The 14,115-nt window shown below is 55.4% G+C and overlaps 1 protein-coding gene across 1 annotated transcript in view; it reads right to left on the bottom strand.

Moving 5' to 3' along the window:
* Window positions 1-11,459, bottom strand: part of TRPV3 (transient receptor potential cation channel subfamily V member 3) — a 31,184-nt gene extending 19,725 nt beyond the window's left edge. The window contains exons 1-6 of the mRNA XM_063111744.1: window positions 11,376-11,459; window positions 8,836-8,956; window positions 2,373-2,477; window positions 2,129-2,215; window positions 1,246-1,400; window positions 248-424 (exon numbers count right to left, since the gene is read on the bottom strand). Coding sequence (XP_062967814.1) covers window positions 248-424; window positions 1,246-1,400; window positions 2,129-2,215; window positions 2,373-2,477; window positions 8,836-8,954 — 643 coding nt within the window. The 5' untranslated portion in view covers window positions 8,955-8,956; window positions 11,376-11,459. The remainder of the gene's footprint in view (window positions 1-247; window positions 425-1,245; window positions 1,401-2,128; window positions 2,216-2,372; window positions 2,478-8,835; window positions 8,957-11,375) is intronic.
* Window positions 11,460-14,115: the final 2,656 nt, after the last annotated feature.

The following is a 14,115-nucleotide window of genomic DNA, read 5'->3' on the forward strand; positions in this document are numbered from 1 at the left end:
TTATTTAGACCAGTAGCCTTAATCTGTCTTGTTCACCACTGCACCCCAGTGCCAAAACAACACCTGGCATGTAGTCAGTCCTCAAAATTATTTGCAGAATAAAGGAAGGAAGAGAGGAGTGACTGTCATGTGTCCGGCACCACTCCAAGTGCTCCAGGCTTCTCAGTGGCAGCAGTGCCTCTGCATGGCATGGCCGGCTGTGGCCCTGCAGTCCCATACCCCACCCTCCCCTCGGCGGGCAGGATACCTTCATAGGCCTCCTCTGTGTACTTGGCATTGATGAACCTGTCCAGGATGTCATTCTCCTCGGCGAAGGTGAGCAGGATCCGCACAATCTCCTTGGTGTTGGGGTTGATGTTTAACAAGGCCTTCATCAGGCAGGTCTTCCCCGTGTCCAAAGCTGTCAGCTTGTGCATGAGGAAGTCTATAGACAAGGTACAGGATGCAGCCGCAGTGGGGCCCTGGCTGCCCTTGGCCCTGCCAGCCCAGCAGGTGCGGGAGCTGCAGCCTCAGGCCTCTAGACCTTGCTCCACTCCCCCTGATGGCCTCCCTGGCCCTGCACTCCCCAGCTCTCCTCCTGTCTCTCCAGCTGCTCTTCCTCCATCTCCTTTGCTGTCTCCTCCTTCCCTATCACCCATGACAGTCTTATCTGAGGCCTGTTGCTCTTTGCTCTCTGCACCTGCTCCCTGCTAGGAGGCGATCTCACCCACTGCATGGCTTCCCACTGTTCTCAGTGCTGACACCTCAGAACCTCTACCTCCAGCCTGTCCCTTCCTCGAGGCCTGCAAGTAAAGCTCATTGCCTCTCCCTCAACCTGCCACTGTCCTGGTCCCTGATACAGCTAGGGCTCCACCATCCACCAAGTCAACCCAGTCCAACTGGCACCACCCTGGGCCCCCCCGCCATGTCCTCAAGTCCCGCCAATGCCACTGCCTGAAGAGCTCTCCAGAATATTCCCCCTCCCCCAGCCCTGCTTCAAGGTCCTGACTCTGCCTGTACAGCGGCCTTTTCCAGTTTTACCCCCACGCTCCGCACAGTAGCCAGACCACAACCCTTACTCGCTTAAACCCTTCCATGGCTTCCCGTTGCCCTCAGAGTCAAGTTCACAGTCGCTAGCCCAGCATTCAAAGCTCCTCATGCTCCAGCACCATGGGTTGGTGGCAGGGGTTGTGGGGTGGGGAGATGGGCAGCAGGAGCTAAGCAGGGCCCCCAGTCCCACACCCTCTGCCAGGACCAGGCACTGACCAGGCACATCGAGGCCGCGGCGCCGCTTGCAAAGCTCCTGCAGCTCCACCAGCACCTCCACCAGCTCCTGCACACAGCCCTCAGACACGGCTGTGAAGATGCGCTTCTTTAGCCGCTTCTTTCTCCGCCTCTGCTCTTCCTTGGCCAGGCTTGCACTGAGGCCAGAAAATGTTTCCAACTCACACCACACATGCACCCCAGCCCCCACTCTCTCTCCCCTCCCACCAGAGCTGCCTACAGGGTGCTACAACAGCCCCCGCAAATGGCACACACCTGTCCCAATGCCTACAATCCCTGCATTAGTGCCCAGGGCCTCTGGGCTCTGTGTTGCCCTCCAGGCTCCCCTCCTAATCCATATGTGATCACATTGTATCAAAATACATATTTGGATAGACTAGTAATAATCAGGAAGGATATAAGCCTAACTAGTTATTGCTAGTGATTACTCCAAAGTATGGGATTAAGGGAAGGGAAATTTCACTGTCATATTTTGTGTTGTTTAAACTTTTTTAATCTATCGCTCCCCACCCTCATACTCCAAATTGGCAGCCACAGTAACACGCTGATGTCTCCTTTTGTTTGCATGTGTTCTTACAAAATGCAGTGGTATAGCGTATGCATGTGCTTTTAATTCACATCAACGATATCATGCTAAAGTTCTCTCTTTCCACTGCAGACTACTGTTTGAGTGTTTTATAAAGAATAATATTATTTTACAGTTTATATAATACTCCACTTCCCCCTCCCCCCAAAATGTCCTACACGTCACAGCCATGGGCTCGGGAGTGGTGGCTTCTTTCTCTCCCCTGCAGGGCCCTGGAGCCTGTCCCTCTGACACCTCCCCTTGGTGGACACAATGGGGGAGGGGAAGGGCCAGACTTACCTCGGACTGTTGGGATTGGACGGGGTCTCTGTCACATCATCCTGAGGAGACTGCGGGGAGTCCATGTCATCACAGTTGCCAGAGATGCTGGGAGTGTGGGGGGAAAGGAAGAGAGATTTAAAAATGGACGATGGTAGCATGCCCAGCTGGGCCTGGCCAAGTGGCCCAGGGCAAGCCACTGCCCGCCTGCTGGAGCTGAGGGCTGGACCCAGGGCAGGAGGCTGGGCCAGGAGCGGGCACTCACCACTGCCGGATGTTGGAGTCCATGGGCTTGGAGAAGATGGGGGGAGAGGTCTTGGCAACAGTGGGGTTGGGCTCGAACCCTTCTATTTCCAGGAAGAAGTGTGCACTGAGGGGACATCCAAGCAAGGCCGTCAGAGCTGGACAGGGCCTGTCCACCCACGTGTCCTGCATCCCTGTCACGGAGGGCACCCACTGATCCCGAGCACTCACCCAGCTCTGTGTCCACGCAGCCTTGCCTGGCCCTCACTGCAGCCCTTGCTGATCGATACTGTCACTGTCACCCACATTTCACAGATGGGCACTGGGAGGCTCCCAGTAAAGCAACCTGCCTAACATTGCCTGGCAGGGAGGTGGCACAGCCTGGATTCAAAGCTGGGTCTGGGTGACTCTTGTCGCTAGAAATCCTGGGTGGATGAGCCCAAGAGCCTCCACTGGGAGTGGCCTGACACCTGAGGGGGGTTCCCCGACTGCAGCTGCCTCCGGGTGCGAAGGCCTTGCCAAAGATGGGGGACATGGCAACAGGAGCTAGATTCCCCCACTGCTACCCAACTGTCCCTCAGGCCCCAGGTCTGAAGTGGGAGCCCTTCCAGAGGGAGGACCCTAGACTCTGAGACCTACGCAGGCCTGCCTGGCTCTTGAGAGAGACGGAAAGGGCCGGAGTTGTAGTGGCTGCTCAGGCACTGCCCCCACCTGCACACTTGGCCCCCTTGATCAGCACTTGTGCTGTTTGTCACAACAGCAAACAGGCCAAGAACAGCTGATCCAGAGCAGGGAGGACTCAGGGGGCGAGGGGACAGACAGGGCTGAGAATCCCTCAAGAAGAAAAACCCAGGACACCACTTCAGGCAGTGAAGGAGAGAAGCAGGGTCAAGGGTCAGCTTTCTCCTTGGGCTGAGAGAAGAGATACAGGGGCCCTGCGGCCAGGCTAAGCCCCAGGGACGGGGAGACACTCACTGACCCATGAGAGGCAGGACACACACCCAAGGCACACCCACAAATGCAGACACCTTGTAAACCACAATCACACTCAGAGATGAGGCTTCTGGTGACAACCAGGATGGTGAGGATCGGGCAGAGAGCGACCTCAGCTGCAGCAACACCCCCACCCTGCAGCTGCTGCAGCACAACTGCTGGCTCTGCGACCTGCCCGGCACCGAGGCCTCCTGACCAGCAGGGCCTCTCTGCAGGTATACAGGGCTCCTAAGCACCTGCGCTGCCTGCTTCTTTCCCAGACCCAGAAGGACCAACATGTCCCCTCCCTCCCTTGCAAGACCACAGAAGAGCTCCCAAAGTGCAGTCAGCCATATCCTGTTCGTAAAGGAGGGCAGCAGGGAGGGAATTGTGGCTCCATTCTACTGATAAGGGCACGGAGGCTCAGTATGGAGAAGCCACCCATCCATTGTCACTCCCACCCCCCGCCCCAGGGTAGAAGGCAGGTTGGTCAGAGAAGCCGATTCCTGATGTCCAGGCTCACAGTTCACACTGCAATCCACACTCTCTCGCTCTGCTCTCCCCTCAGCCCTCTAGGCCTTCTTCCAGCCAAACCAGCTGCTGGATCAGCCACAGAGGAGGCTGCCGGATGCAGCCACTGCCCAGGGTGGGGCAGGCAGGAGAGAGAGCTGGGGCCTACCTGGGAAATCCTTGTCCTCTCCTCCAGGCTTTAGACAAGCCTAGAAGGCTTAGAGATAATCCAGAAATAGGCCATAAGTGAGGCAGAGAGCATTATGGCTGACACATTGGCCCTCACCTTCCTGTCTCCTGCGCATCAAGAGGACCCTTCTGACCTGACCTAAAATCAAATCCTTCTTCCAAAAGAGAAGACAAAGAGAAGAATAAACCCTTGGTTGGCAAACCGAAGCCTGAGTTCTAGTACAGCTCTGCCTCTGCCTCTGCCTCTTGTGTGACCACAGGTGGTCATTGGCCATCTCTGAACTAGGTGTTCTCACCTGAATGGATAATGATTAGGCCAGTTGATCCCTAAAGTCTGAACTCTGGAGCCAGGGCAGCTCCAGGACTGTCCATTTAAGAACTGTTCAGCTGAAGTGGGCACCAGAGGTCAACATGTGTGATTTCCACTCCCCTGCACCCCTGAAGTGCCCCAGAACTGCCACCCCACAACCGTCCTCCCTCCACTATGGCAGCCTGACCCAGGGGCTCCAAATATCTGCTGGCAGCTCAGCCCCAAAACATCCTGGTTGAGATTGCCAACCTCTCCAGACAGAACCTCAACCCCCACACCCACAGCTTTTTCCCCAAGACAGTCAGTCCAGCCCCTCCCCAGTCCCCACCCAACCTTACATATCTGAGCTCCTCAGTGGTGCATTTACTCAAATAATATTAATTGAGCATCTACGATGTGCCAGGCTCTGTTCCTGGAGCTGGGGATACAGAGGTGAACAAGTGGGCAAAACTCCCTTCCTTCCCAGAGCTGCTGTTGCAGTGGGTTGGTCAGAACTGGCCCCCAGGGTCAGACCAGGGCATATTACAGTGAGGCCGTGGCTTTCTTTGTTCTGGACAATACACTATCCTTCAGCTGTACATTCCTCAATAGCAGGGACTACAATTGCATCATCCTTGATTCCCCAGAATCATCCTTGATTCCCCAACACTGGTTCTGACATTCAGAAGACCTCACTGAATGGATGAGTGGGAGGATAGATGAGGAGTGAAAGATAGACAAGTGGAGGGAAGAATGGATGGTCGGATAGATGGATGAACAATGGATAGATGGATGGATGGATGGATGGATAAATGGATGGACAGATGGATGGATAAATGGATGGATGGACAGATGGATGGATAAATGGACGGATGGATGGATGGACAGATGGACGGATAAGTGGACGGATGGATGGATGGATGGATGGATGGATGGATGGATGGATGGATGGATGGATGGATGGAGAGATTCGTGGACAGCACCAATAAGCACGCAGACCAACACAACCTTAAACTATAAATGTCATTAGGAGGTTGCCTCCTTCAGATGACTCCTCCTGTGCTCTCAGTTGCCCAAAGTTCTCTCCTCTCCTGACCCCCACCCCCTTCCCAGTCTTTCACAAGAAGCTGAGGAGGGGTCCTTAGCCTCTCCTGCACCACTCCCACCTTCTCAGGGCCTCCTACAAGAGCCCACAGGGGCCCAAAGATGGTCCAGGAAGCCAAATCACGGGAGCATCTGTCCACTCAGGGCCTGAGGCTCAGGGCCCAGGGGAGGGGAAGAAGCGTTCCCTCGTCTCGTTTACTGTGCCGTGTCCTCGCTCGTGCTGAGGGGCTGTGCTGAGCCACCGGCCGCCTACTCAGCAACCCACCCAGTTGTCTTCATTCTCTCGCCTGCTCCTTCATGGACTCGCCCACCTCCTCAAGTTCTGCTAATATGCTCTGCGCAGGAAACTTAGGGGGTGATCCTTCCAGGGACCCCATCCTCAGAGATCTCAACCAGAGCTCAGACATCCTCCCAATGACCATGTCAACCTCTTGAGAGAGGGGTTGAGCTATCAGAGCTCCAGGGAAGGGAAGGTCCTTCCAGTTGAAGACAAGGATTGGGGGAAGCTCTGTGCTCTGTCAGGGTGGGATTTGGTCTGCGTCTTCAAGCAAGCCTGTGGTTTGGGAAAAGCTCTGCAGGCAGAGAGAGCAGCATGAGAAAAGCCTTTTCGAGGAAGGTGAGGGCTGGAGCACAGGTGTGAGGAGCAGAGGAGTGACATCGGGCTGGGGAGGACCCAGTGGTTTGGCAAGGACATGAGCAGCTGCTAGACCATGAGGGCCTGTCCTGTGCCTGCCCTACTTACCACTGCCCACACCGCATCCCGCCCACCAGAACAAGCTCAAGAAGGCAAGGCCTTGGCCACCTGATGTCCTGGCTCCTGACCTGCAGCAGATGATGCTTGTTTATTCCTGTCTTTGGCCCAGATCAAGGGATACCACCTGGCTGTTGTTAACTCAGGTGAGCAAACAGTTCCGCACCATGTCTCCTGCACTTCTGTCCTTTTGAAGGTAAAGGACTATGCATCCAGAGCTGCCCCAGGGTTGGGAAGGAGCCTGTCTGGCCACCTGCTTTGTGCCACAAAACGCCCCAGTGTTCTGAGCTCTACAAGGCCAGCTCCTCCACAGCCTCCATCGGCCTGCATCCCTGACCCTGGGCATCACCTTGCCCAGGGCCCAGTAAGGAGGCCACAATGGCACTTACTCACAGGGAATGTCATGATGCTTCAGAAAAAGCTCCCAGGTCCAAAAATCTCTCCCCACTCCAGACTTCCTGGTGCCTTCAATTCCCCCATTGGTACATATTTCCTTAGCACTTTACCGGCCACCACTTCAGGAAACAAAGGCGACACCTCACACCCGGCCCCCTGGCTGGGCTGAGGCTTCCCAGAGCTGAGCTTGTAGCTAAGTTTGTAGATGGGGATGGGCTCTGAAAAGGCAGCTTGACAGATCCTGCTAAAGGAAGAAGCTGGAATTTTCCTGAAACTCTGTCCTCAGTCTTTCCCTGAGTTCCAAACCTCTCCTGGGAAAGTGAAGGGGAAAGGGAAAAGGGAAGAGAGCCAGGGAGGGGGTCCTTGCCAACTTAGCTCAGGGATGTCTCTGCTCTCATGTGGACAAGCCCACCCAGACCCAGGCTGCCCCCTGGTCCTGCGACACTTGTTTGATCTCCACCTCCACTTAGTTTTCTCTCCTGAACTCCAGGATGGAGCCTCCACCTGCGCATCCCCAGGGCACCTCTCACCCAACACTTCACACCTAAACTTGGATTGTTCCTCCTGACCTTGCCCCTTCTTCTCTGCTGTGCACAGGTCAGAGATGGCCCCACCATCCCTCCAGGTCACCCCACAAGAAAAAGGGGCCGTCTTGTGGATCCTCTTTCTCCCTTCCCTTCCGTAGTTGATCCCATGATACTAATTGCTCTCTAATCAGGTCTCTGCTCTCCATCCCTGACCACCCAGGCTCAGACTTCACCACCTGTCATCTGAGCTTCCCAACAGCCCCCTCATGGTCTCTTTACCCCCAGCCTCCCCTCCAATTCATCGTCCACATGGATCACCCAAAGTAACCTTTCCAAAGTGCAAATCTTGCCTTGCCCTCTCTCTCACATACAATCCATCCATGGCTCCCCACTACCCTCAGGACTGTCCAAGTTTCTTAACTGATCTCCAAGACCCAACACCAATGGGACTCACCTCCCCAAAGACTCTTCCACCCACCGAGCACTCTAGCTACACCGGACTCCTTGCTGGTCCCTGCCACAAGCCTCTGCTCCCACATCTCTCTGCCTGGCATGCCCTTTCCCTTCCTCTCCACCTGCCAACATCCTCTCTAACACCACCTCCTCCAGGAAGTGCCCCGAGACTGCCCACAGGATCAGAATGGCCCTCCCCTCTTCAGGCCCCACTGGACTAGTTCACCTGTCTCCAGAAACTTCCCACATTCTCCTTGTTGCCCCTCTCACCAGACTGTGAGCAGGGGCAGGTATTTTTTCTCTCTGTGTCCCAGTCTCCCCACTCTGGGCCCTGGACCTGGTATACAGGACACCTTGGTGATTATGACTTGAACCAACAGACAGAGGGAAAGCACCAAGCTTTCCCCTGGCCCCATGGGGGCCTGGGAAGGGGGCAGATGAGCCAGGGCCAGCCTAGACCTCAGGGCAACACCTGAGTCCAAGGGGAGCACAGCTGGTGGGGAGGCAGTAGCTAAGGGGCATGAGAGGCACCGAATCCACTGAGGGGTGGAAGACCTGCAATAGAGGCAGCTCAGGGGCGGGAGGTGTGACCCTAGAGAAGTCCCTTCTCCACTCCTGACCTCTTCCGTGTCCCCAGCTGGGAAGTGGAGCTAACCATCCCAGCGCTGCCCAGTTCCCAGGGACCCCTTGGAGTGATGACAACAATGATGATGGTGAAGGTTACAAAAATACTATCACGTAACGTGTGCTGAGCACTGACCGCAGGCCAGGCAGTGTGCGGCACTTAGTGGGTGTGATCCCAATTCACCATCATTTGTTGAGTGGGTGCCACGTCTGGTGACCTCATTGCACAGGTGGATTAGGGAGCTTGAGTGCCTGGCTGGGTGCATGGTGGTGTGAAAGCCATTGGTGCATGTATGAAAAACAGACCCAGTTGGGAGTCCAGGCTATCTAGAATTTCCACCCACCTTTTGCTCCTGTCTCAAGGATGGCTCCAGCAATCCCTCCCCTCCTCCAGAAGCCTTCCTGACTGTTCCTGCCTCAGTGCCCCCAACCCCTCCAAGGAGGCCTCCCTAACTGTGCCCATCGTACTGGCCTCCCAGTGCAGCCTCCTGAGTGTGCAGTGCTGTTTCCCCGCCCACTGCCCCCTGGTTGTACCTAGTTGGGCACCAGGACACCCCAGATGAGACAGAGTCTCGGGTCTACCCAAGGTAAGGGCTCCCTGGGGTAGGTGCCAGGTCCACTCCTGTGCCCCTCACTGCACAGAGCCCAGGCTCATGCCTGCTAGTCCTACCTCTTCTTGGTGGGGGTGACCTCTGCCGGCCTCTTCTCTGGCAGGACGGTAGGGTTCCCACTGGGGGCGGCAGCTTTCCTGCCCATGAGGGGCACCATCTCCTTGGGGTGGGCATTCATGGCTGGAACACAGTCACAGGACAGATGCTCAGGTGAAGGGGGCATGGAGGCACTTCAGGCATTTCAGACCCCCATAAGGCACCACTGGCCTCCGCTCACACCCCTAAGACAGGAAGCTCACTCCCGACCTTCCCAAGTCACCAACTCTTTTCAAGGACAGGGAGATTGTTCCTGCAGCTTCCCCTGCTCCCTGCTCCAGCACCTCTGCTCCACTGGTCCTACGAAAGCCCAGCAGAGCATCCAGGTAGAGACCACCACGCCCCTAGCCTCTCTCAAGACACCATCTCCAGCTCCACCAGTCTCCAGGCGCACTCTGCTTTCTTGATGTCCCCCTCAGATTTTGTCTTCAAAGCAGTTCTCAGAGAGGTTTGACTTCCATAGAGCAGGATTGTCACCTTCCTTGTTCTAGACACTATGCTCCTCATAACACAGCCTCGATCTCCTCTCGTGTTTTGGATTCTCAGTGTCCTCGTGATCTCCATAGCTAATACACAGATCGTCTCTCTTGCCCACCCAAAGCTGAGTGTAACCAGCTCATGGCTGTCTGTCCATTGCATTCCCCTCTCACTTGGAGGAGCAACTGAGTCCCCTCCTTCTGAAACAGAAGAGGCTAACCCTCAGTCCAGATCTGCTTTGTGATGCCCAGAAATGGGCTGGGCACTGTGCTGAGCTCCAAGGGGTGTAGAGGTGTTGGCAACAGGGACTGATACATCTTCCAAGGCGACTAAGGAAAGGGTTCTTGGAGGGGATCTTAAAGGCCACTATGGGGAGGAAGGGCAATCTGGGCAGAGGAGACAGCCTGGGCAAAGACCAGGGGTCAGGAAAGTTGAGTGAGTGGCAAGGAGCTAGGGTGGCTGAGGATCTGGGGGGTTCCTGGGGAGTACGTGGCAGTGAGAGGCTCAGGAGTAGGTTGAGCCACGTTGAGAAGGCATTGAACGGCACTTAGGAACTGTGGCTGATCCCAAGGGCAGCAGGGAGTAGGGAGGCTTCAGGTTACATAGGAGACAACCCTCGTAGTGAGAGCAGGCTGTGTAGCGGGTGGGGGAGACCAGCAGCCAGGGGCCGACGAGGCTGCTGTGGGGGCTGTTAGGATGGGGAAGGGGGCCAGCTGGCCATATAGGATGAGGTGTGCAGGAGGCAACTCCACGTAAGGGGAGGGGCCCATCTCAGCTTGAGTCAACTTCAGGGAACTCATTTGAGACACAGAGGTGGGGGTACGAGGATAGATTTCTGTAAGAAGAGCCCAGCTGGGTGGGGTGGAGCTGGGGTCTCTGGTGATCCTGCCCCAAATAGGAAGCTTCCTGGAGGAAGTGTTCAGAACAGGTTGTCATCAGGCTGGAGTGAGGTTTGGAAATGAGACAGCCCCTGCCTCCACTAGCTGTGAGCAGGCTTAGGATAGGGGGAGTCATCTGCGAGGGCTTTGGCCCTGGAGTGTAGGTGCTGGAGTCAGGAGGCTTTAAGGAGGGGCCTCCAGGCCAGGCAGGTGGAGCAGCCCATTGAGAGGGCATCATGGGCACCCAGGTCCCTGTCTGTATCCCATCATGGCCTGATGAGGTTGGGGCAGCCTTTACCATCTTCCCCAGCTCTGCAAACTGTGGTGGGACTGGGCCAAGAGCAAAGGAGAGAGATGGCAGGCATACATCTCCCCTCCCTGAGCTTCTGGTTTTCCATCTGAGAAATATGCTGAGTGGTCCCCAAGGACCCTATAGCCCTGACCCATGACAGCCAGTGGTTCCCTCCTCCCTGCCCTGGCCCATGAGTGTGGGCTGTCCTGGGCAGCCAGAGCAGGAGAGGGTCAGCGTAACTCTGCACTGGGACTGCAGCAGCTATAATTAGCTCCCTGAGTCACTCCATAATCCCTGCATTCTCACCTGCTGGACTCTCTCCCTGGCCCTCCCTCTCTCTGGGCTGGAGCTTCCTCACCTGGGAAGTGGGATGTTGCTCCTCCCCAGCTCTGACACTGATTGAAATAGCCAGGCCCAGGGGCCACAGAGAGGACCCCACAGCTGCTGGCTCAGCATCTGCGAGATGCCCAGGCCCTGTCCTTCTCCAGCTCCAGGGCCACCTCATCCCATCCTGAACTCCCATCCACTCCTGCCGAGAAGAGCCACATCCCTGGGTCTAATGGGGGAGACAAGAGCCTCACCTCTGCCCCTCAGCTGCCATGAGACATTTTGCCTCCCTGGGATTCCCAAACCTCAGGGAAATGTTCCTGTGTCCATCAGAACCTGTGTTCTCACACACACACCGCAGCCAAGAGTCACGGCTTTGTTTCCCCTGCCAGAGACCAAGCTCCCTCCAACCCTCTCCCACAGCCTGTCCCCAAAGGGCAGACATGGCCTAGAGGACCCCTGAAGTCCACGCTCTGGGCTCCCCAGGGGCCTTGGAGGGCACTGGCGGCTATGCCCAGGGACAACTCACCTGGTGAGGTTCCAGGTGGCAGTGGCAGCCCTTGCTCGGAGATCCAGGCATGTCCGGGGCCCAAGGCCCCCCAGTCAGACTGTGGCTGAGGCGGCAGGAGGCTCTCATCGCAGGCAGAGGGATGGCTGGAATGAGGTGTCAGAGACAGAACTGGCTGGGCCACCTGCCCTGGGCGCCAGACAGGCCACGCCCACCAGCCACAGCAGCAGTGCCCGCCCGCCCACATGCCCACGTGAGTCAACCCACACCCACACAGCAGCCCCACCCGACTGGGGAAAAGGCAGGGGAGACAGCAGGTGCCAAAGCCAAAGCTCTAGTCCCAACTCTTCCCTCTCTTGTACGTGATGCTCGGCAGGCACTTCCTTTCACTGGCCTCAGTTTTCCCAACTGGGAAATAGGAATCATAATTCCTCCTTCCCAAGGATGCCATGAGGAATTAAAGAGATCATGGAGGTGGGAGGACTTAATGAATAGCCAAGTGTCATGCCCTCACCTGTGGGAGGAAAGGTCACAGCCAGGGCTGACCCCAGGGCAGCCAACCCCAAGACTTGTCACCTGTCCTTCAAAGTCAGTCCCTGGAATCAGGTTCCTTAGAGACAGAGGAGGTCCCCATTCAATGCTTCCCAACAGCAATCTTGCATCATGGACCTTAGTGACAGACAGCCTTGCCCCTTCCTGGCTGTATGACCTAGGCAAATCATTTCTCCTGAGCATGTTTCCTCATCTGTGAAATGTGCATAATAACCCATCTTGCAAGGTTACCATGGGCTTAAATGACAGAGTGAGTAGAAAGGGCTACATCAAGGTCCAGAGCGCAGAAAGAACACAATAAGCAGTGACAGCTATTAGCTATTATTGTTTCTGTCATTCTAATTTATTCTCCCAGCAGCTGCCCAGGCCACCTTTCTCCAAGGCCAGAGCATTGCAGGAAGACTCCTGCCCTCCCTTCTGGCCCAGGTGCAAAATGGGTGGAGCAAAGCTAGGATGGCCCTGCCTGCCTCTGCCTCACTCAGGAACTGCACATCTGCTCCTGCGGGCAAGACTGGACTCGGGTGGAGCAGGAAGTCTCTGCTGACTGGGATGGTGTTGATTCCTGATGCGGCAGGGACTTCCCCGACGGCCATCAGGAGGCAAGCCCCTCAATCCCTCATCACTGCAACCTTCCAGCCTGGGGAGGAGGCAGGAGGCAGGGTCAGGCTTCTAGGCCACAGGACAGCAGGACCTGTGGCCAGCAAGGGGGCAGAACAGGCTTCCAGGTGTGGGTGAAGTGGAGGCTGCTTTTGCAGTTTAAGTCAAGGGGGTCCTGAAGTTCCCACGCACAATTCGAGATCTTGTCACTGTGCCTGAACAGCTCCCCCTCTATTACTCCGATGCCCTCTCCTGATTCAGCCCCTCACCCCTCCCAGCTTGCTTCTGACTGTCTCAGAATCGTGGAGATGAGGGTGTCACCAAATGTTTTTGTTTTCCTTGGGTTAGTACTTTTTCTCAGAGGCCAGGTGGGAGCTGATTAAAGAGGCCCCATACCTGCCGCCCAAAGGCATGTAATGTGCTTTGCAAGACATAAATGAAGCCACCTCTGCTGTGTCGAATTAGATTCAGTGACTATAACAAATGTACCGCTCTGGTGCAGGTTGTCAATAGTAGGAGAGGTTGGGTGGTGTAGAGACAGGGGGTATATGAGAACTCTCTGTACTTGCTGCTCAGTTTTGCTGTGAACCTAACACTGCTCTAAAAATAAAGCATGTTAATCTTTAAAAAAAAAGAAAAGAAAGAAATGGGCTGCTTGCAGGTATTTCCTTCTTTAAACAACCCCAGGTTTACACAAAAGGTTTTGATCACTCATTTGCACAAAAGAACACCCACGGGATTCCTCCCAGCTCTGAGTAAGTTCAAAAGCTGATCCGATTTGCAGATATCTGACATCCACACAATATTTTCTAAGGAAGGCCTAGGGGTAAGACAAGGAGTCCCAGGCCCACAGCCCTCCCATCTCCCTTCTGGCCCAGGGATAGGCTAGCATGCCCCAGCCCATTCTCTGCCAGCCAACCTGACACAGCAGTTAAGAACCAGGCTTTGAAGTCAGACTGCCTGGGGTCAGAGCCAGGCAATGCTACTTAGTGGCTGTGTAAGCTTACTAATTTGTTGGGGCCTCGATTTTCTCATCCATAAAATGGAACTAATAATAGCTTTTTCATGAGCTTAAAGGAAAACACACATCAAACACTTTCATAAACATTCCACACACCTTGGCCCTCAGTATTCTTACTCAATGCTCACTTGTCCTGGTCTGTCCATAACTCACTTCACACATGGGCACCTCATGGACCAGCCCTGGGGCTCCTCCGTCATGCCTCGTGGGTTGAGGTAGGCGTGATGCCGGAGAACATGGAGGAGGGGGCCCAGTGTTTCCTCCAGAAACACCTCTCATGGTAGGGCCAACCCCCAGCTCAGCCAAATCATCCATCCTTTCATGAACAAACATCCACCAGTTCCATGGCCAGGCAGCTCAGTCCACATTCCACAGACACTACCACAGTGCATCCACGTCTGGGACAGGTCTCTCTTCTGGATTATTTGTTTCTTAAATTCTATCCATAAAGGAAGGGTCAGCAAACTTTTACGTTAAAGGCCAGATAGTAAATACTTTAGGCTTTGTGAACTATTCGGTCTCTTCTGCAACTGCTCGACTCTGCATTGTAGTGCGGAAGCAGCCACAGACAATATGTAAGTGAATGGGTGC

The sequence above is a fragment of the Cynocephalus volans genome, chromosome 10 (genome assembly GCF_027409185.1).
Source record: "Cynocephalus volans isolate mCynVol1 chromosome 10, mCynVol1.pri, whole genome shotgun sequence".
In the NCBI taxonomy this organism is placed as follows: domain Eukaryota; kingdom Metazoa; phylum Chordata; class Mammalia; order Dermoptera; family Cynocephalidae; genus Cynocephalus; species Cynocephalus volans.